General features: G+C 31.2%; 1 protein-coding gene across 2 annotated transcripts; it reads right to left on the bottom strand.

The window, feature by feature from the left end:
* Window positions 1-9,219: 9,219 nt before the first annotated feature.
* Window positions 9,220-16,208, bottom strand: LOC115722806 (clathrin interactor EPSIN 2). 2 transcript variants are annotated; one of them, XM_030652132.2, is made up of 14 exons: window positions 15,883-16,208; window positions 15,466-15,540; window positions 15,209-15,260; window positions 15,036-15,115; window positions 14,875-14,953; window positions 14,572-14,655; window positions 14,302-14,447; window positions 13,261-13,620; window positions 12,960-12,992; window positions 12,747-12,845; window positions 12,467-12,654; window positions 11,436-11,596; window positions 10,235-11,132; window positions 9,220-10,109 (listed from the first exon to the last, which is right to left on the bottom strand). In XM_030652132.2, the coding sequence occupies exons 2-14, from the start codon at window positions 15,498-15,500 to the stop codon at window positions 9,691-9,693; spliced, it is 2,634 nt and encodes an 877-aa protein (XP_030507992.2). In that variant the 5' UTR covers window positions 15,501-15,540; window positions 15,883-16,208; the 3' UTR covers window positions 9,220-9,690. The 2 variants fall into 2 exon arrangements, with proteins under 2 accessions (XP_030507992.2, XP_030507993.2); XM_030652133.2 differs by having other exon boundaries at window positions 12,747-12,842; window positions 15,883-16,147.
* Between the last annotated feature and the right edge of the window lie 5,138 nt (window positions 16,209-21,346).

Below are 21,346 nucleotides of genomic sequence, written 5' to 3'. Positions count from 1 at the left end.
GACCCTTTCCTTTTCCTTGGATTTTATTTTTTCTCTTTATTTTTTTATATCTTTGATTCCCTCCATAGCTCATTTGAGATTTAGGTACTTTTTTGTTGGGTTTTATGCCCTAAATAAAACTCATTTCAATATAATTAGATTTACTTATCAGAAATAACATTTAATGTTGCATGGTTCACATGATTTATTTCATGATTATATGTACATAATGTATGAATTCATCTGAAACCCTTTCCACATACTTGATCCTGTTTATTGTGCCGTCAACACATTGGAAAGTAAACATGACTATGTGAATAAAGTTTCCTAGATTTATCAGACATAGGGTTTTACTGATATGATAATCTATAACAGAGTTTACTTGCATTTGGAGAAGTGCTATGTTCTTTCCAGAGCATTGGTTAAAGTAAAGCTCAGGTTGGATGCATGGAGTATGCATCGGAAGGGACCGATATTGAACTTTGACTTAGATTTAATAAAACTTACTGTAAAATCTATTCAAGTCAATATCGCCAACTTGATCCTAGATCAAATGTTCTTAATCCTGTTATGATTAGGCTCAATCTTGAAAGGCTATTCGTGTTCTTTGATTTGTTAGTTAAGCCTACTTTTAGGTCAGGGTGATACGTACATTTTGGGAACACGATAGTGCAATTGAGTGGGAGCGCTAGCATAAACATGGAATCTATAGCTTCTATCTGGCGAATAGTAAGCAAAGGATGATCTCCTTCGAGCTTGACCAAATGAACATAAATGGTGGAGTACTCATTTCACATAAGCTGAAATATCATTTATACGGGGTCAAGTATTTTAAGGAATAAATACATTGTAGGGTGTAACGGTAATTTAATCTGTTTACAGTGTAGATCATTCATATAGAGGATCAGTTATCAAATTAGGATTATAACAATGGATAACTAATGATGTGTCTATATGGTGGAACATATAGAGCATTCTATATAACTGAGAGTGCAATTCTAAGTTTTATGCGTGGATTCAACGAATAATTAATAAGTTGGTGAATTTTAGTAATAAATTCTTGATCTACTTATTGGAAGCTCAGTTATATAGACCCATGGTCCCCGCACTAGTTGAGATAATATTGCTTGTAAGACTCATGTAATTGGTTTTGATTAATCAATTATAATTCTCAAATTAGACTATGTCTATTTGTGAATTTTCACTAAGTAAGGGCGAAATTGTAAAGAAAGAGTTTTAGGGGCATATTTGTTAATTATGATACTTTGTATGGTTCAATTAATAAATATGATAAATGACAATATTATTTAATAATTATTTATAGTTATTAAATAGTTAGAATTGGCATTTAAATGGTTGAATTAGAAAATTGGCGTTTTTGAGAAAATCAGCTGCAGAAAAGGTAAAACTGCAAAATTGCAAAAAGTGAGGCCCAAATCCACTAGTATAGGGCCGGCCACTTTTGTAGGAAATTTAAACTGATATTTTCATTATTTTAATGCCAAATAATTCAAACCTAACCCTAGTGGAATGCTATAAATAGATAGTGAAGGCTTCAGGAAATTTACACTAAATTTCTATACTTCTGATTCAGAAAAAACTGAGCCTCTCTCTCTCCCTATCTTTAGCCGCCACTTCCCTCTTCTTTTCTTCTTCAATATTTCGAAATTCTTAGTGTATGAGTAGTGCCCACACACAGCAAGTGATACCTCAATCATAGTGAGGAAGATCGTGAAGAAAGACTTTCAGCAAGAAGGAGGTTTCAGCATCAAAGATTCAAAGAAAGAGATCCAGCTTCATATATTGATAATGCTCTGCTACAGAAAGGAATCAAGGGCTAGATATCTGAACGGAAGGAGTCATTATGTTCCGCTGCACCCAATGTAAGGTTTCCTAAACTTTATATGTGTTTATTTCATCGTTTTAGAAAGTTCATATTTAGAGTGTTAATCAACATACTTGTGAGTAGATCTAAGATCCTGGTAAAATAATTTCCAACATTTTTGATTTCATAGCTCTCTAGAGTCCTAAAATGAGTATAATACTTACAACTTTACCCTTTTTTGTTATTACTCTCTTAATGTGACTTTGAGGAATTTGAATGACGATAAAGTGATTCTTTAATTTTTCTTTCACCAATGTTTTTGTTTATTTTGTTTTCTATAAGGTGTCCTCTATTTTTGTAGGTGCTATCATATATGGGTTGGTTATGAAAATCTTTTGTTTCCACTTTATTTGTAGTTGTCATGTGATAATTGTTAGCTAAATTAGTGAAGTGGAGTGTAAAAATTTTTGGGGAATAAATATTTTTGTTAGAAAAACATCTCTTTCTCTCATATATATATACATGTAAATACATTTTATTAGTGTTGTGCGGCCATATTTTTATTTCTGCATATAAACTATAGCTTGAGCAATTTTGTTAAGAATTTTTTTCTCAAAAGATGTGGCCATAATTTTAGAACAGTTTATTATTACAAAACATTCTTTGGTCACAGTTCTATTCATTGGTTGTCTGATCAAAATACATACTTTATATTCAATTCAATGTCAGTTAATTCAATTACCATACACAATATATTTTGAGAATGAGTCAGTTGTTTTAATAGTAATTTGTCCACTTCTTCTGTTAAGACCCTCATTTATTTTTCTCTTTATCATTTTCTTTTGACAGGTGATATTGGAAGCAGAAGTGTTGTTGATGCATTTTTCTTGGAAAAAGATCTCACAGAGGCCTTAAATGAGAGCATTGAATCAATTGTTGGGAGGTTTTGAGTACAATTGGACGACAACAATCTGAGCAACAAAAGTAAGTATATGAGTTCCAAGTAAAGCATCCATCAGAATATGCAATTTTTTGATAGCTTCATTAGTTAATTTTTTTTGTAGAAGAATTATTTTGAATTTTTTTTGTAGTTGTGTACCTACTTGGCCTCAGTTAGCCTTGTTAACAATGACAATCAAAAAAAAAAAAGAAAAAACCCTCTTGGTAGCTCAAATGGCGATGCATGTGATTATTTTGTAATATAACGTATTACACATTACAAACTTTGATTTCATTAAATAAGCTTTTGGGTCAAAGCAAATATTAAAGTCACAAATTATGCTCAACTATTTTGGGATATGGCATGTCCCCTTTGTAACAGAATCAGTGGATTCAAATATGGTAAAACTTTTGATTGTTTATATTGCAAAAATAATGAACTCAAAGCAGTTCTTAGGTAATTAAATAACTTGCTCATTTTTCATAGTTTTCATTTTAAATTATATTTTCACTAATACTTGGGTCTTACAGATGCAGAATAGATGATGAACTTATTGATTCATCAGCCTGACTTATGGCAACTGTGTTTGGGGAAATTACTGAATCATTGCTCTCATGCCATGCTACAACATTAATGAATGCCAAAATAAGATTTCTGGACTCAATTCACAAATATCTTTTGAATTCTACTTTACTGTTTTCACATCTCAACTACAGTAAATGAATTGGTTCAACAAAGTTATCCAATTATTCCTCGTTTTTATTTTCTCCCTTTTCTGATGTAAAATAAAATAATCTGCCTCTTATAGTCTTTTTCATCAACAAACTCTTACTAATAAATTGAATTGTTATTTTATAGGCAAGTAACAATATTTCTAAAGAACATTTTGAACTCTATGACAACAAAGAGAGATAATAACAGCTTACATCAAGGCAGTAAAACAAGATTCAAGTGAAGAATGGAAATTCAACATCACTTCATTCCTTAATACAACTTCAATCTCAAATGAAGAATCAATCTCCAATACTTCAAGTTCCCATCCTAATCCAACAAAAACCTACTGCTAATGATCAAAAGAAGAAACATAAAGCTACTTATGAAGATTTTGATGGAGATGAAGAGAACCACAAGGCTTCTAATGAAGATCAGATACATTAGAAAGGTTGCAACCAACTCTTCTTATAAATAGCCTTACTCTTTCAAAAGTTTCAGGACTACTAAAGATAGAATAGATATGTAAATAGGCCACCACTTTTGAATTTACTATCTTGTTGAAACACTTGTAATTGGCTTCCACTTTTGAAAGTTCCATCACTACTAAATAGAATAAATATGTAAATAAATAGGCCCCAATTTCAGAACATGTAAACAACTTATACTTTTGAAAGTTATGTGAAATTGTATCACTACTAAAGTGTAGTAGGAATGGATATGTAAGTAGGCCACAACTTTGGAACACTTGTAAATAGGCATACTTTTCAAGGTTACATCACTACTAAAGATGGAACAAGTATGTAAATAAGCCACAACTTTGAAAACTACAGTCATGCTGGAATATAAAATTTTTTTGTCACTTTGAATTATTATAACGTGAATGTTCTATATCCTACTATCCACGTGCGGAGCACGTATAGCCTCCCTAGTTGAAGCAAAATTGAACATATTAAAAGTGAACTAAATGATACTCCAAAATTCTAAATGGTTGAAGCCACTTTGAATGGATTAATGACTAAATAGTTGTGTTTGGCTTTGGTTGTATGTACTAAAGAGCAAAATTTAAGAGAAATTTTACTTTTTTTTATGTGTTTTAAACTTTTATTTAGTTAACTACATTAACTTATGAATCTTGTATAAAATAATGAACATTATGATTTTTTTTTTAGGATTTTTCGCGGCGAAATCCTTTTGTGTTTTGATTTTTACACTTCTATCTTTCTTTTTTTTTTGGGGGGGGGGGCAAAACTTTCTTATGTTAACTTTTTTTTTGCAAATTTGCGATGTTAGCTGGATATTACCATTAAATACCAACTAAATTATTATTGTATTGGCTTCGAAATTTTACTTTCATGTATATACAAGTGCACACAGTGGTCATCCAGTTGATATTTAACGATAATATTTAACTGATGCCTTAAATTTGTAAAGAAAAGTAAAATTAAGGGGGTTTTGCCACCAAGAAAAAAGATAAAAGGGTTAAGTGTATAAAAATAAAATATAAGAGAGTTTTGCCGCCAATTACTTTTTTTTTAATTTGTTTATATTTTTAGTAAATTGAAAATCAATTAATATTGTCTTTTCTATTTCTAAAATTCATTATTGGTTTTATTATAATAATTATGTTATTTATGCTTTTAGAATGAATTTTTGAATTGTAATAACTGATATTCAATGTAAAAATAAAATAAAAGCAATAATAAGAGAACCAAATAATATCTTCACAACTCTACTACAACTTCAAAAAAAAATGGAGTAAACTATTAAATATTAGTTTCAACTGCATGTAAAACATGAAGCTTCTTTTACCTTCAATTTTAAATGGTGGTAAGTGTTTTTTAATTGATAGCGTGGTTCTATGTGTGTTGTTGTACCATTAAAATGTATTTGTTACATTAGTATACCTAAAATTTCTTAATATATGCAATCTTTTCCTAACAACTCCCATTTTAATAAAAATCAATATAATATTTGTTGTCTTCCTATTTCCCGTAACTATGTACCAAAATTTATTTTATTTTTTCATAACTTTAAAAATGAGATACGACATGAGTTTTGTTTTAAAATTGAAGACTATTTTCACATGTTAAATAAATAGTGTAGTGTAAACAATTCATAACAAACTCTACAACACCTTAAAAACATCTTAGTTTTATACATTATGTTCAAGTTGCATAAAATGTTGCAAAAACAATGCAAAAAAAAGCTTTAAAACAACACGAGAAAAACAATTTTTGTTTAGTTGCTTTCAACTTTTTAATTTTTCTTTTACTTTTTTTAATGTTGAAGATTGTGTGAAGATTGATCACACCACCAAAGAAACAATGTAATTATTTTTAGATGGGATGAATTAAGTTGTTAATAATTATACAATGCTTTTTATCTTGCGCTCTCTTTTTTTCTCGCACTCAACACACCTATTTCTTTATTTTATTACTTGTATTATTTTTATATGTAAAACTCACATTCATCAATATAGTTCCTTCCAGAATTTAAGCTAACTTGAGGTTCATAATAATATTGTTTTGATTGCAACATAAGTTCCATAGAAACTGAAAGTTTGTAAAGATATTTTTGTTATTGTTAGGTTTGTGCAAGTTGTTGTGATGGTATTTTACTTATAATATATTAGAATTATTTACTTATTTATTTTTGGTTGTTTTATTGTTGCATATAAGTTGTTATATTCATCATTAATCATTAATATTTATTGAATGTGTTTTAGTAATATTAATATCCAATTAACTAATTATCAACTAACTTATCACCGTCACTATTTGTCAAATTGTTTAGCACTAAAGAATTGAAAGAAAAAATATTGTTTTCTCAATAGGTTTTTGTTGTTGCATTGCTATTTTCAACGCCTTGGGTTCAATTTTAGCTAGTGTTCTTATGTCCTTTTTGCCACATTTATTGCACTTTTTTTATTATTATTTTCTCATGCAACTCACATTCCTCTTTATTTGATCTTCCAACTTTCACTCTACATTCATAGGTTTACGACAAACAAATTAAAATAATGTCACAACAATTATAAAAAAAACATTAATCTATTTTACAAATGTAAAATTCTCCCCCTATCTCCCTAATATCTCATTAAATGCCTATGCAATACGCATTATTTTATACTTGCAGAATTAACCAGAAATCAACCATAATTTAAACTCAAGTATTCGGATAAGGTGCAAAACAACACATTTTGAACATAATCTCATTAATTTAAGGGAAAAAAACAGAAAAATACAAAAAAAGGAAAAAAAAATTACAAATATACTATGGACCGGCCCTTTAAATATTTATACAGCCCACATACAAATATTTACAAAAATACCACATGCTCTAAACCTTCAGCTGCAAGGAAGGAACGATCAAGAAGAACAGACCTTGATCGTTCAAATCAGCAACACAACCAAAATGAAACCAAAACGAGGGAAATACCACCATTAATTCCGGGGAAATCAATTGAAAAAGAAAATCTACAATGATCTAAACAGAAAATGACGAAAAAAAATCAAAAAAAACTGTGAAGAAACTGAAATTACACATTTGTTTTCTATTTTATTCGATCAAAACAACTTCCCCTAATATCAAAATCCAGATTCGTGAAATGTAGATCTGGAGCTCCCCCCGAATCTAAAACAATGTATGATGTGAAAAATTTTTTAAAAAAAAAAACTCATGAATAATAGATCTACGTTATATACAGTTGCATTTTGGTTGATTACTGGTTTCCAATGTGGAATATATTTTTTAAAAAACACAATAAGAAGAGCAAATTCGAATTAAGGTACAACCAGTTACGTATAAGTCTGTTTATTATTTGTTTTGGTTGTCTTATAGTTGCATTATCGTTTTATGATAGTTTATATATTATACAGGAATTTAATTTGACGGGGACCAAAAAATAGCAGTTATACATGGTAAGTTTTGTGCAAATAGTTGCATATTAGTTTTATAATGAAATAACATATGCAAGTAGCAAAACTATAATAAAACTACAAAACAACTGTATACAAACTAAAATACAGGAAAAACTCTTTGAACATCAATATCCATGTTAAATCTAATTTTTACCCATTGATGATATAAAAATGGACAGGAAACAACTAGACAAAAAATACATACAGAAGGTGTTTACACTATTAAAAAACTATGAAAAAACTATTACAAAATGAAAAATAATCAAATGAAAAATTGAAATGAAAAACAATAAAACATCTGGAAAAACAAAAACAGAAAAAAAAAATAAAAAACAACGACAAAATGAAACAAAAATTAAGACTAAACAAACGAAAATGAAAAACCCATAAAAGAACAAATAAATTAAACTAAAAAAATAGAAGCCCTAAAAAACCAAACAAAACAAAAAGAAATGTTAAAATGAAAAACCTAAAATAGTAAAATCGATAAACACAAAACACACTAATGTCAAATACGAAAAAATTTCAAAAAAGGGAGAAACCAAAAAGAAACCGAAAACAAACCTGAGATCGAAGACCACCACCAACTTGATCATTTTTTTGAGAAACATCTTCAGGAATTTTTTTTCCTGGGCAGCCACCTTCTATTTCTTCTTTGGAGGAGCTCGCTCACGTTTAGACAATGGAGGAGCAATATCAGAGTCATCTTCCTCAACAACAGGTCGTTTACCATTGTTTCTATTAGCTAAAGATTTCAATCCCATTTTAGAGCTTTTCTTTGAACAGGGGAAGGAGTTGATGAAGAACGAGTTACAGCTATATTTATATATGGATTAAGAGAAAAATAAAAGGATGGAAAACGGTTATGGGATTCGGTTAATGGGAGTTGAAAAAAAAATTGAAGAACAAAAAGAAGAGAGAAAATGGAGTTGGGATTGTGGAGAAGAAAGAGTTCAGCTATGGAGGTTGATATTTTTTAAAAAAAAAAAAAAACTAAAAATAAATAGAAAATAAAAGGAAAAAGAAGAGAAAAAGAGAGGGAAATGATGGATGGTTGATTGATAGAGGTCATAGTCTACTGACGTGTAGTGATGCATGCATGAAATGTGTGTGCAAGTAGTAAAATTGTAATAAAATAAAGTTGAAGAGTAAAAATATAGGTTTAACCGTGTGGTGGTATTTTAGTAATAAAGTATGTATTTTGTATTTTTAGTGTAAAAATTTCTTAATTTAATCACATAATTTACATCACAAATTTAGATGATATTTGGTTGGAGGTAATGAAATAGAATAGAATAGAAAATAAATAATTTTTTTATTCCTTTGTTTGGTTGCATTTTAAAATATTAGAATGTCATTTCAATAGAATACCCTTTCTACCATTTTGGTAAAATAACAATTCTATTTTGAAACCGAAAAGAAAAAAAAAAAAAAAAAATCATTCCGATATAACATAAGAAAAAACGTAATGAATTTTTTATCAATTTTTTAAAATATTTTAAATTTTATTCATTTCATTCCTATTCTTATTTTTATTTTTATATTTTTATTCCTCCTAATTAAAGTCCACGTAGGTTATTCTCACCAACATTCATAGAAATTGACAATTCTTCATGTTTATGGAAGTGGTCTCTATTTCTGTGGTCGACAATAAATTCGCTGGACTGGGATTAGGTGTGATTGCAGTATTAAAGTAAAAAAGAAAGCCATGATATAAATGTTATTTATACTGTGCAGTAAGGAAGTAAAAAAAATTGAAAAAAAAATATAGATATGCAAGTTCCCCTCAAATAAAGGGGATAATAAACTCATTCATCTTCAAGAAGCAAGACCCAAAAGTATGAAATATATCAACAATATTAATCTTTTATTAGGGTAAGTACACAATTAATCACAAAGCATACCGATAGAATAATGAATGATAATATCATTTCGAAGTGTGTAAGGAGAAGTGTCGTAATCTTTGACGAGTGACCAAAAATATATATATGTATATATGAAACAGAAAAAGAAAAATAATGGAAGACAACCAGAGAATGGTTATCGCTCTGCTACACAACGCCACAACAGCTAGAAGCATCAATGCAGCAATAGCCAATAGAGCTCTTGTGAACCAAAAAGAAATGACGACCCAGATTAACAATCAAGACAAGACTAAAAGTACAACCACATCAGCCCTGGAAGAAAATTACAATACCGGTCAAAAAATACAAAATGTGGGTACTGACTCGGTCAAGATGGGATCGCAAACAATAAAAAACAAACCCCTGATTTCCAACTTCAGAACTCTTTTAAGGGTTTTTATTCAGCTCTCATCGGTAGCCACCATATTGTTGTTGAGGACCACCGTAGCCACCCATCATGGGATTATAACCACCAGGGATGTTTGACCCAGGACGCATTCCTGCTTGCGGTTGCCCCATACCCATATTCATTCCCATGCCCATCCCCATGGGTTGTTGGTTCATGCCTCCGTATGGCCCTAAATTCATACCCTGACCAGGACCAGGACCACCGCCCATTCCCATACCCATCCCAGAACCAACCATAGGATTTGCCGGGGGCCTAAGTGCACCTGCACCGACACGACCCATCCCAGAACCAGACCCCATAGCTTTACCCATATTTACAGTAGATGTCACAGGAGTTGCAGCAGGCTTCTCCAACCTCTTTTCCTTACGATTGATGGCATCAAAATCAATTCCTATATCCGCTAATGGATTTGTTTTAGCTGCAATAGAAAGAAAAAAATAGAGCTTTTAACTGATCAGGCATTGGAGATATGCATAAATAAGCCTAAAGAGAAGTCAAAACTTGGTAGAAATGTGATCTTAAGAAAATAAATTAAGCACTCACGTCCAGATATATTCAAATTGACTAGTCCACGGCTTAGTGTATCAGTCCAAACTGTTGATTTGGTCTCAAACTTGTCCTTAGTTGGATGAGAAGCCATTGAAGGGTTTGATCCTGTTTGTCCAAGGTTACCAAGAACATTGCTTTGCTGCACAGGTCCACTCGGGGTATGATAAGCAGCTTGTGGTGCTATTTGGGAAGCAGAAGTCTGTTGTTGAAACGAGTTGCCACTGTTCAGCTGTCCAGCGTGTCCCATTGTAGTTTGTGGATTCATGGAGACAGCAGGGGTCCCCTGCTGTGAATAAAAGTTCCCATTATTTGGAGGTGCAAAAGGCTGTTGTGGAGCAAATTGTCCATTGATAAATTGATTTTGTCCAGTGGGCATTTGAGGAATTGCATGTGAGGTCATAGGAGTAGGTCCAGTGGGAAGATAATTTCCATAATGCCCAGCAGAACCGCTTTGAGTCTGAGGAACCATATTTGGCGGAACAGAAACTTGAGATCCTGGCTGTGGTTGAAAACTCCCAAAAGCATTAGCACCTGACTGTGCTGTTTGGGTTGATGACACTGAAAAAGCTTGTTGCGAAGTTATAGCAGGTGATGGTCCCGAATGGGGAAGGATGTCTGCTAGAATATCAGTGTTCTGATGTGAAGTGGGCAGCTCCTGGGGCAAAAATTCTGGGTTCATTGAAGGAGTTTGAACAGTAGAGAAACTAGGTGTAGAATAAGTTATGCCAGATAATGAGTCTCCAAAGTCAAAATTGGATCCAGTTTCTGCTTTTGGAACTATGGAAAGTGGTAGCTCTGCTGTGAAAGCTGTGTCAGAAGTCTGTGGTGGAACTTGGGTAGAGTCAGAAGGGATGGCTCTGAAAGGTGTGTCACCAAATGGATCTTCAAATGACTGCACCAAGACATTACACTCAATTCAGGAACATAATCAATATCGCAATTAATAATTATAAGCAAAAGAAAAAGAAACAGATGAGTTAATGCATTCTGCCTTGAGAAATATTTCCCTATACAAGTTCAAAAGTTCGAAGCCGTTTCCTTCTATGAACACATAGCAACAAGTTTTACGAAACATATTACTATGATCATGACTATGTTAAATTACAATACTCATCACAAACATGTCTTCAACAACAGCATCAGCCGTCAGGTTTAAATATTTTCATACCCCAAAAAAATGTTGTAACATGGTTACCTGATTCACAACATTAGATGCCACTGGTGCTGCTACGAAAGTTGATGCTGAACCAGCATTTGCATTATAATCAGCTTCTGAGGTGGAAGTAGTTGGCACAATGGCCAATGACAGGGAACCAAGCAAGTCCATTTCAGCATTATTTGCATTAGCTGGAGTAGCTGATAAGCAAGGGATAAGAGAATGAGTTTCTCATGATACATGTTATCCAAAGATGAAGCTAAATAAAGCCTAAGCTTTTGCTTCTAAAAGACAAGCTAAAATGTTTGGTTGGAAAAAAAAATGAAAAGTTATGTTCGTATGTATTAACCCATGTGCGTATTAATAACTAATCAGCAACATTATCAGAATTCTACAAATTGACAACACTGAGAGCTCACTAACAAAAATCTACAAGCACAGGATAGCCAACACCAGTTTAGCTAAAGTTAGGTTCTTGAACTAATCACAAGTAGCAAAGATTGACAATCTATAAACTCTACAAGGACTCACCTGAATTCTTAAAAAGAATCTTTAGCAATAAAAATAGCATGCATATCAAATCTCGTGCATTTTGAACCTCACTGGCCCATGCAATTGAAACAACAAAATATGTCTACTAATATTATTTTGGGCCTTGTAAGATGCTGATCTGACATGTTGCATCTCAATTGAGTAACAAACATGCATTCCATTTTAGGAAAACTAGTATGATCTTGAGCAATTATGCATCATCCTATATAATTATAGTTTTCAACTGTTCATTAGATATGCAAATATGTATACCAGAAAAGTCAATACAAAAAAGATTGATACAGTAAAAATTATATATAAAGATTGAATGAATGTGTGACCTTTTTAACCACAAAGAACGCACAAAGCAATATTTTTAACAAAAAAATAAATAAATCTATAACTCATCCTCACACTAAAGTATTGTGCAAGATGGTTTCACAATAAGGACAAATAAGTATAAAACAGTGTCAATTTTGATTAAGTGTAGCAGTTGAAGATGGTTTCCAATTTAAACATGTCATGGGGTAAGTTCGCACCTGAAACTGACCCTCTTGGATCAAATTCATCGAAAGTCTGTACTTCCTGGTTAGGAGGAGGAAGAGTAGTATCACTGTTGTTTGGTTGGTTTGGTTGGTTTGGTTGACTGCTTACTGGTGGAGAAGTTGGAACGTTGCTTGGTGGAGAAGAACCTCTAGGAGCAGCAGTTGTTGGAGTTTCGACATCCCTGTTATCAAGACATTCTTGGGGAATGAGAACTACATGAAAACGTGGAGCAAAAGACTTTGTTAGCTTAAATGGGAAGAAAAATAATAGAACCTCTCGCTGTGAACAGGACTTCGAGAGTCACTTATCGCCTCTTCATAACTAGGAGGCGCACCAATATTTTGTTCCGAGTATTTCCTATCAAGGCGCCTGCTAAAAAAGAATAAAAATTTCAAAAGGAAAAACTGTGTCAATCACTTTGCTCTATGTCAACCTCACCTAATTAAGAGTACCAAATGAGCATGCATATAATAAACACGAAGTTACCTTCCATCCTGAGAATCATCACCTCTAGGCCCACTGCCAAGTAAGATAAAAGGCATAAGCTAGGTAATAATTTTGAGTGTTAAATAATTTCACACTTGACATGATCTTAGTGCGAAAGATGAAATTCCATGATAAACTTTGCAAGTACCACATGCTTAAAAAATAAAAAACACAAGCAAAACAAGAAAAGCAACCAAATAGACAATAAGACAACATCTAAAAAGAAAAATTATAAAATAATTAAATAATTAAATGCCCTCAAATCAGATGTTAAAAAAATCTATTAAAGTAAAGCACACACCGAGAGGAATATTGACCATCATCAAAAGAAGAACGCTCTCTGTCTCTATCAGAGCTTCTACTTCTTGTACCATAGTTATCATCAACACTCTGACTTCTTCCCCTGTAATCATCATCTCTGTAACCATCTTTACCATAGCGCTCCTCATAGTCTCTGCCATTGCGATCTCCATCACGAGTATAGGAGTCCCCGTTTCTGCTATAGCGATCATCATCTTTGTAGCCCCATTCCCTTTCCCCATTTCTTCCATATCGATCGTCATCCCTGCTTCCATAACGTTCATCTTCATATCTGTCGCCATATCCACCTGGACTTGAACCAGGCCTATACATCCCACCTGATGATGATGGGCTGCGAAACCTGTTCTCGTAGAATATTAATAATCCTCATTAATTTGAAAATGATCAGGTTATATACATTGCACTACACTAGAGTTAGCTCTTAAATTTAAATTCAATTATTTAAAGTTGAAGACATGAAAAATTAATGCATCATAATAAAGGATGAGAAAATACATAAAAACAAATACAGTTACAGAAGAAGGAATAATATGTACTGATAATGATAATAGAAATAAGACATATGCATGCAGAAAAGGATACAATTCCACCTTTGTCATGATACTTGCATTGCAAGATTTAAAAACAGATTTAGCAGCTTAACAGGAAAAAATTATAATTTTTATCTTTTACTTTATCATGGTTAATTTTACTGAATATTTCAATTTCATTTGAAAGGAGGAGGTTAACTATTTGAATAGAAATTGACTCATCACAGTGCTCCTTACCTAATTTCTCTTAATCTGTGAGAGAAATTTGTTACATTAACTACAACAGAAAAAAGCTTTAACTAAATAGAATTAAATGTGCATTCATAAGGGCCTTCAAAACTGATAACATGAGCTAACTCTTAATATTAATAAAGTCGTGGAAAAATGGGAGGGAGGTGCCATCAAAGGCCACAACACCATGGCCATAGAGAACTATCAAATACATGAAAAGAAAGGAGAAGACAGAAACTATATATTGGAAGTAAACTCACTTGTCCCTATTCGCAGCTGCTTTCTGTCTAACTTCAATTATTCTTTCTTTATCGTTCACTAGGACTACAAGACTTTGAGATTTCTTTCTGACATTGCTTCCCTGATCTCTTCCACTGGAATCAATGTATTGAAAATCGGACAGTGTCTGACACATGGACGATTATGTAATTAGTGGATTAATTAAGGCAAAGCATTTTCAAAGTGATTAAACTGCTGTAAAACTAGTGAAAATGAAATAGTGATAGATCACAAAGAAAGCTGGTGATTACTGATATTTGATAAGAATGTTCCTTAATCTCATCTATGACCCGCTCTGACCCATGGGCTACTAGGTATTCCAAAACGGTTAATGCCTGATGAACAACAAAAATAAATCAGTTTTAAGGTGAAACACAATTATTCATCTATGATTAAATTAATAAAAGAAAGTTTACAAGAATGAATGTCCAATTATTAAATTAAAGAATAACATTAACTTTAAGAAAAATATCACATAATAGTGATAGTGACTACAAGTTAAACATTAAATTTGAGTGTGGGTGCACACAAGAAAGATAGATAAAGAATATGACCTTGTACACATGACGCCAATTCTTGCCAGTATCATTAATTCGCTTCCAAACGACCGTCATGATCATCTGATATTCATGACTGCAGAAACATTCAAATTGATTAAGACAGGCATAATACAGATAATCTAATCCAATCCAATATGCTAACACACAAAGCTTACTAGTTTCTTGTTGCCAATGCAATATCAGCAAGAAGTGATCCATGGGGACCCCAAGGCTCATTGCTAGTTGCATCAAGAACCTGGATAAAAAATAAATAAATATAGCCACCATGATCATGTAATTTAGAATTCGAACTCATAAATTAATGCAAGTTCTGTAACCAAATAATAACCTTCTGTTCAATTCCAGGAACTTTGAGAACTTTCTTATTAACCTCTCTCTTACTGCAAAAAGCGAAAAGACATATTAAGAGCATAAAAAAATTGGGCATTTTTCTACTATCAATACGAAACAAAGTAAATAGAGATCAATATAGTAACAAACATTGAAAAAGTATTCCAAAAAGGATCTTTTTCTGATCATTTTTTTCCTTCTGGTAATTAGAAAGAGGAAAAAGAAACAAACATTCGCATTTAATTGAATACTTACAGGTCCCTAACAGTTTGACCAATGACCTTCTTCATCGAAAATATTGTATGTAGCCGCTTCAAAGCCTACTCGTCCCTGTTATAAAGAATCGAAAACCATCAACTTTAGAGTTACAGCATTGAGATTCAACAGCACATACAAAATCCTCAGTATCCAATCCAATCCAATTCAACATACACATATGAGCTAGATTTTATCAAATGTTAGTTGAGATCGAACCTCAATTGGAGAATACTATCAAGACTAATTTCTCGATGAGAATAATAATTTCAAACAATAGCATAATCATCAGAAATGAAGAAAAAATTTAATACTACTATTTTTCAAATAAAAAAAATGAAAATTTAAAATAAAAGAGAAAGAGAGCTGAAATTAATACAAGAAAAAAAAAAAAGTAGATCTGGTAGGAGAAGAAACCTGATCCAACGGCAGCGAAGGATGGATCTGGTCTGATCTGACCTGATCTGACGGCAGCGTGGGGAAGGAGATAAACGCGAAGATGGCAGAGGAGGAGGCGAGATGAGGAAGAAGAAGCTGCTGAAACCAAAGGCTTTAGCTTAGAATGTGGATGTTGGTCCGAAGGAAAGGAGAGAGAAAATCAAATACGAACCGACACACAAAGAAATCAAAGAGAGATTTTGAATTTTCTGTTTGTTTTTTCTTTCTATAATTTCGGACCAAAATAACAACTATTACCAAAAATAAATTAATAAAATTACGAGAAAGACAGCGCAACTTCTACGCACATACCTCAATAATTAACCTTTCCTTCCTTTACTTTTAATTAATAATTAATGTGTTAAAATTCATTTATTTGTTTTGTTGAATTTTTTTTATTGAAGTGGATAAAATTGAGATGTGTTTAGGAGTGTGAATAAATCATTCAATTTAATGATAATCAATCTAAATACAAACGTATTGATATTTAATTGTGATCTGATTGGATTAGAGGTTATTTTTTAATATCCAATCGGATCACACAGAATGTTGGATAGAGTGTCTAAACATCTAATATATGTAACATTCAATCGAACTAATTAGTATTTTTTAGTTTGAATGACTAATTAGATTTTATATTGTTATACGTAAAATATATATATAAAAATTAACATTAAAATTTTATTTTATTTTTAATTGTATGTATCCAATACATATTGAACCTATAATATTGGAGGGATTTGATCCGATCTAAATAATATTAGTTCTATAATATTGAATAAACCCAAAATAAATTAATAAATATATATAAAATACATCTAACGGATAAATCAATCTAATCCAACATCTAATGAATGTTGGATCGATTAGATAACTGAAATTAATTGGATTAGATCGGATGGTAAAATCTAACACCTGATTCAAATTTAAATAAACTTAAAAACATTAGATATGATCCAATAAAGTACTTTTAAAAAAATATAAGATTATGGTAAATTTATAGAATGGAAAGAAAACTGTATGGCACACGTTTGATGCTCTTCCTTTCTCCAACAAATTTTATTCAATTTTAATAGTCAAACCTTTTTTTTTTCTCTCACAAAAAAGAAAGAAAAAGGTAATTTTTTCTTGTTTGTTAAGTTTTCTTAACATTTTCATTTTTCATTTGCATTCATTTTATTAATTTTCTTCTATTAAATTTATTGGCTAATGAAAGAATTTAATGGAACCTATATTTAGCATCTATAATTTTGTAAGTGTCAAGCTAAATAAGAAAGAATATGTCAAGATTATGAGCATAAGTATTTCTTTTCCCTAAAAATAAAAAACAGTTGTTCATGATGATTTTATAATGTATATTATATAAATATCTTCAAAATAGCTGGAATCCAGCTGCTGGATAGTGGGATAGGTAAACCTTTGTTCCTCTCTCTAATAAATAAAAAAGAATCATGGGAAACATACTTTACTTTTTTTTTTTTTGAATGAAAAAAACATACTTTACTTAAACTAATTATATAATGAATAAGTTTCCATTCATTATTTTTTTTATTATTGAATAAAAAATTACTTATACAACTTGCTTAATTTAGTATTTCATGGCATGCATCCACTCAAAAAAGGAAATGAACGTACTTCAAACAAAATAAAATAATGATAATAATAAAATAACAAATTGAAAATGTTGTACCAAAATTTGGGACAAGTTCAAGACATATGTTAGTGTTACTATGCCATTTTTAAATGGGATATTGGCGGCTAAACCACTTGAACTTTACGATTTGTAACGCTTAACCATAAAAACCAAATTTTTGGCGGCTAAACTACCTAAACCCTGGTTCCGTTTTGCTCTGCACACCTCCGTCCATAAATCACAGTTAAGTGCCACGGTGGACTGTCCACGTGTATACACTTGTACATGTGGCAAGTTTTTAATGGTCCACGTAATATTAATTTTAAAAAATAATTATAAATATTTTTAAAAAAATAAAAAATCAGAAAAAAAAAATAAAATATTTTTTTATTATTTTTTTTTTCTTTTTAGTCCAGCCGAGACCGATATCCGATGACCCCAGATGCTTGGGCTACAAGATCCTTCCCATCTTCCATTCCTTCCCCAAATGAAAGAGATTAAGCATGGAATTCAATGAGAGGCAGATGGAGAGCTTGATGGTAGCTGGGTTATGGTGTTGTCAATCTGATCCTTCTTTCAGGCCTTCTATCAAACAAGTGGTGAACATTCTCAATTTTGAAGCTCCGCTGCCTAATCTCCCACCCAAACTACCAAAACCAATGTATTTTGCTCATTCTTTAAACATGGATTCTACCTCTTATACAACATCTACTGACACTACAACAACAAGAGATCAATTCCAGTATACATCATCAAGTAGTTACACAGATTCATCTACATCCGCTGGTCTTTCTAGACCTACACATAAAAGTTCAATTGTAGCAAGCATCCCTCATTTTGTAATTGTAATATGTTATTCATTTATATATTTCATCTTTTCTGTATAGAATATCAAAAAGAAAAAAAAAAATCCAGAAAATATCAAACTCGGTGTAGCTTCACCAGTTTTCTCTAATATTGTTTTAATATTTTTCAAGACTAATTTGCTTCTCCTTGGAATTAGTTTTAGTTACTGTACGAAGAGGACTCGACACCTCTGTTCTCCAGTCCATTCCCGTACTGGTGTTTCAGCCAGAGGACTTCAAAGATGGTCTCGAATGCGCGGTTTGCCTCCCCGACCTCGCTCAGGGCGAAAAAGCTAGGCTTCTTCCCAAATGCAACCATGGCTTCCTCTTTATCGGAGATCGGTCTCGGCTGGACCCGAATTGAGTTTGCAAGAAGAGGAAGAGATGAAGAAAGGAAGAAGAAGAAGGAGTAAGGGCCCGTTTGGCACAGCTTTTGGAAAAGTTAAAAGCTGCTTTTCAAAAAAACTGTGACAAAAAAGTGTTTGGTAAGCAGTTAAAAAACAGCTTATTAAAGAAATTATGGAAAAGCTACAGCTAAAAGCTAAAGCTGGTACAACCCAACTTTTAGAAAAAGCTGTTTTGATTAAAAGACTTTATAATAAACTATTTTTACTAAAACTTTATTTAATTATTTATTATATATTATAAAAAATAAAAATATTTTTTAAATGAAAAAATATTTAAAAATAAATAATATTTAAATTTCTAATTTTTTATTTTATTTTAAAAAATATTTTATATTGATATTTTTATTATTAACAAATAATATCAATTTATGTTTCTTATAAACTACAATTTTATCTTTTGCAAGTGATAAAAATATAATTTAAAAATATTAAAAACTATTTTTATCAAATGCATATAAATTTATACTATAGAAAAAATAATTAAAAATATATAAAAAAATAAAAAATTTATATAACATATTTTTTTATATATATTTGTAATTATAATGAACTAGATTAAAATATTATCATTATTGTAATAGAATCTTAACAACTCACAGCACTTTAAAAATTATAATTTACCAAACACTCAGCTCAGCTTTTTTCCACAGTTCTGCTACAGCTGCTTTTTCCCACAGCACAGCTACAGCTGCTTTTCCCCACAGCACAACTGTGCCAAACTGGCCCTAAGAAAGGAGTAAATCAAAAGAAAAAAAAAAAAAGAAGAAGAAAAAAACTAAAAAAAAAATCGAAAAAGAAAAAAAAAAGTAATAAAAAATATTTTATTTTTTTCTGATTTTTTTTATTTTTTTAAATATTTATAATTATTTTTTAAAACTAATATTACGTGGACTACTAAAAATTTGACACGTGTACAAATGTGTACACGTGGACAGTCCACCGTGGCACTTAACTGTGATTTTTGGACGGATGTGTGCAGAGCAAAACGGAATCAGGGTTTAGGTAGTTTAGCCGCCAAAAATTCAGTTTTTGTGGTTAAGTGTTACAAACCGTAAAGTTCAGGTGGTTTAGCCGCCAATATCCCTTTTTAAATCTTAAACTAAAACTCCCAATAAAAATATAAAAATAAAGATAGAAATAAAAAATGAATGGAACAAAATTTAAAATACATAAAAAAAATTAATAAAAAAATCATTAATTTTTTGAAGTATTTTCATTTTTATAATTCAAAACAGTTATTTTTAGATTTTTACAGAAATTCACATGCAAACTCACATAGCAACTAACGAAACAATTTAAATTCTAATTAAAATCCACATAGCAACTTACGTAGAAACTATCGGAACAATTATTAGAGCAACTCAAACCGTAAATTTGAAAAGAAAAAAAAAGGTTAAAAAATAGTATATAGAGTAATTCTTTTAATTTTTTTATCATATTATATTAGAATGGTCTTTCCTTCTATTTCAAAATAGAATAGTAATCCTACCAAAATGATGGAAAATTTTAGTAGAATAATATTCTAATACTTTAAAATGTAACTAAATAAAAGTAGAATAAAAATTATTTTCTTTTTATTGTATTCTAATTCATTAGCTCCAACCAACTGACTTAAATTTTACAACATGTTCCATAACTGAATGATAAATCTCTGATAATATATTGTTAAACATAGTTGTACTTTTATTAATAAGATCACAATAAGAGAAATTGCAATTGTAATAAAACTTGAATGGTAGTTGTATGTTGTGGTCCACATGTACATTAACCATGGCAACAAATCAAGCAGCTAATATTTTTCAAGGCTACTCAAGCTCAACCAACTATTAAACAATGGTCCTAAGCTAGGGTGGCAAAAAAGTCATTGTTATACCAAAATTTCACATTTATAAATTAAAATTTGGAAGAACTTATCAATGTTGAGCACTATGTGAAATACAAATGAATCAATTGTATTTCTAAGACTTGCAAAAGTTATAAACTTAGAGATCACTCCTTTATTTATATAATGAGAATACAAATTAATTAGGTAGTTTAAATCAGTTAGAGCAACAGAAAAAGTCTAACTAATTTTAAAATTAATTACAAACTCCAAACTAATCAATATTAGAATGATGTTTTCCAGTCCTCTTCAAGTGAAATAGTGTGGGACACACATTGAGCTTGGACTTGAGATATGTAAACCTGTCCATGGACAAAGCTTTGATCAGAATATCTATTGTCGAATCAATAGAGGGGACATATGGAACCTTAAGCTGCTTGGTAAGAATTTGATCTCTAACAAAGTGGAGATCAATCTCGATATTTTTAGACCTTGAGTGGGAAATAGGATTCGCAGCAAGAGAAGCAGCTCTTTGATTGTCAACCCATACAATAGGTGTTGTCGGTAAGGTGATATTAAGTTCAAAGAGAATAGAGCAGAGCAATCAAATTTCAGCTACTGTGTTGGCCAACGATCTAAATTCACTTTCTGTGCTGATCATAGCTACCACCTAGTGCTTTTTGGCTGACCAAGAAATATAGCATATCCATCAGTTGACCTTCTATCATTCAAGCAA

This window comes from Cannabis sativa, chromosome 9, assembly GCF_029168945.1.
Source record: "Cannabis sativa cultivar Pink pepper isolate KNU-18-1 chromosome 9, ASM2916894v1, whole genome shotgun sequence".
NCBI lineage: Eukaryota > Viridiplantae > Streptophyta > Magnoliopsida > Rosales > Cannabaceae > Cannabis > Cannabis sativa.
This window is presented reverse-complemented; position numbering and strand designations above follow the sequence as displayed.

Bases quoted from the DNA above. Each gene is read 5' to 3' on its own strand.
- LOC115722806 (XM_030652132.2), bottom strand. From the start codon at position 15,500: ATGAAGAAGGTCATTGGTCAAACTGTTAGGGACCT. The intron at 14,656-14,874 runs GTCATATTCTTT...GTTGTTCATCAG, and splicing joins ATTGGCGTCATGTGTACAAG to GCATTAACCGTTTTGGAATA. The intron at 10,110-10,234 runs GTGAGTGCTTAA...TTTCTATTGCAG, and splicing joins CAATTTGAATATATCTGGAC to CTAAAACAAATCCATTAGCG.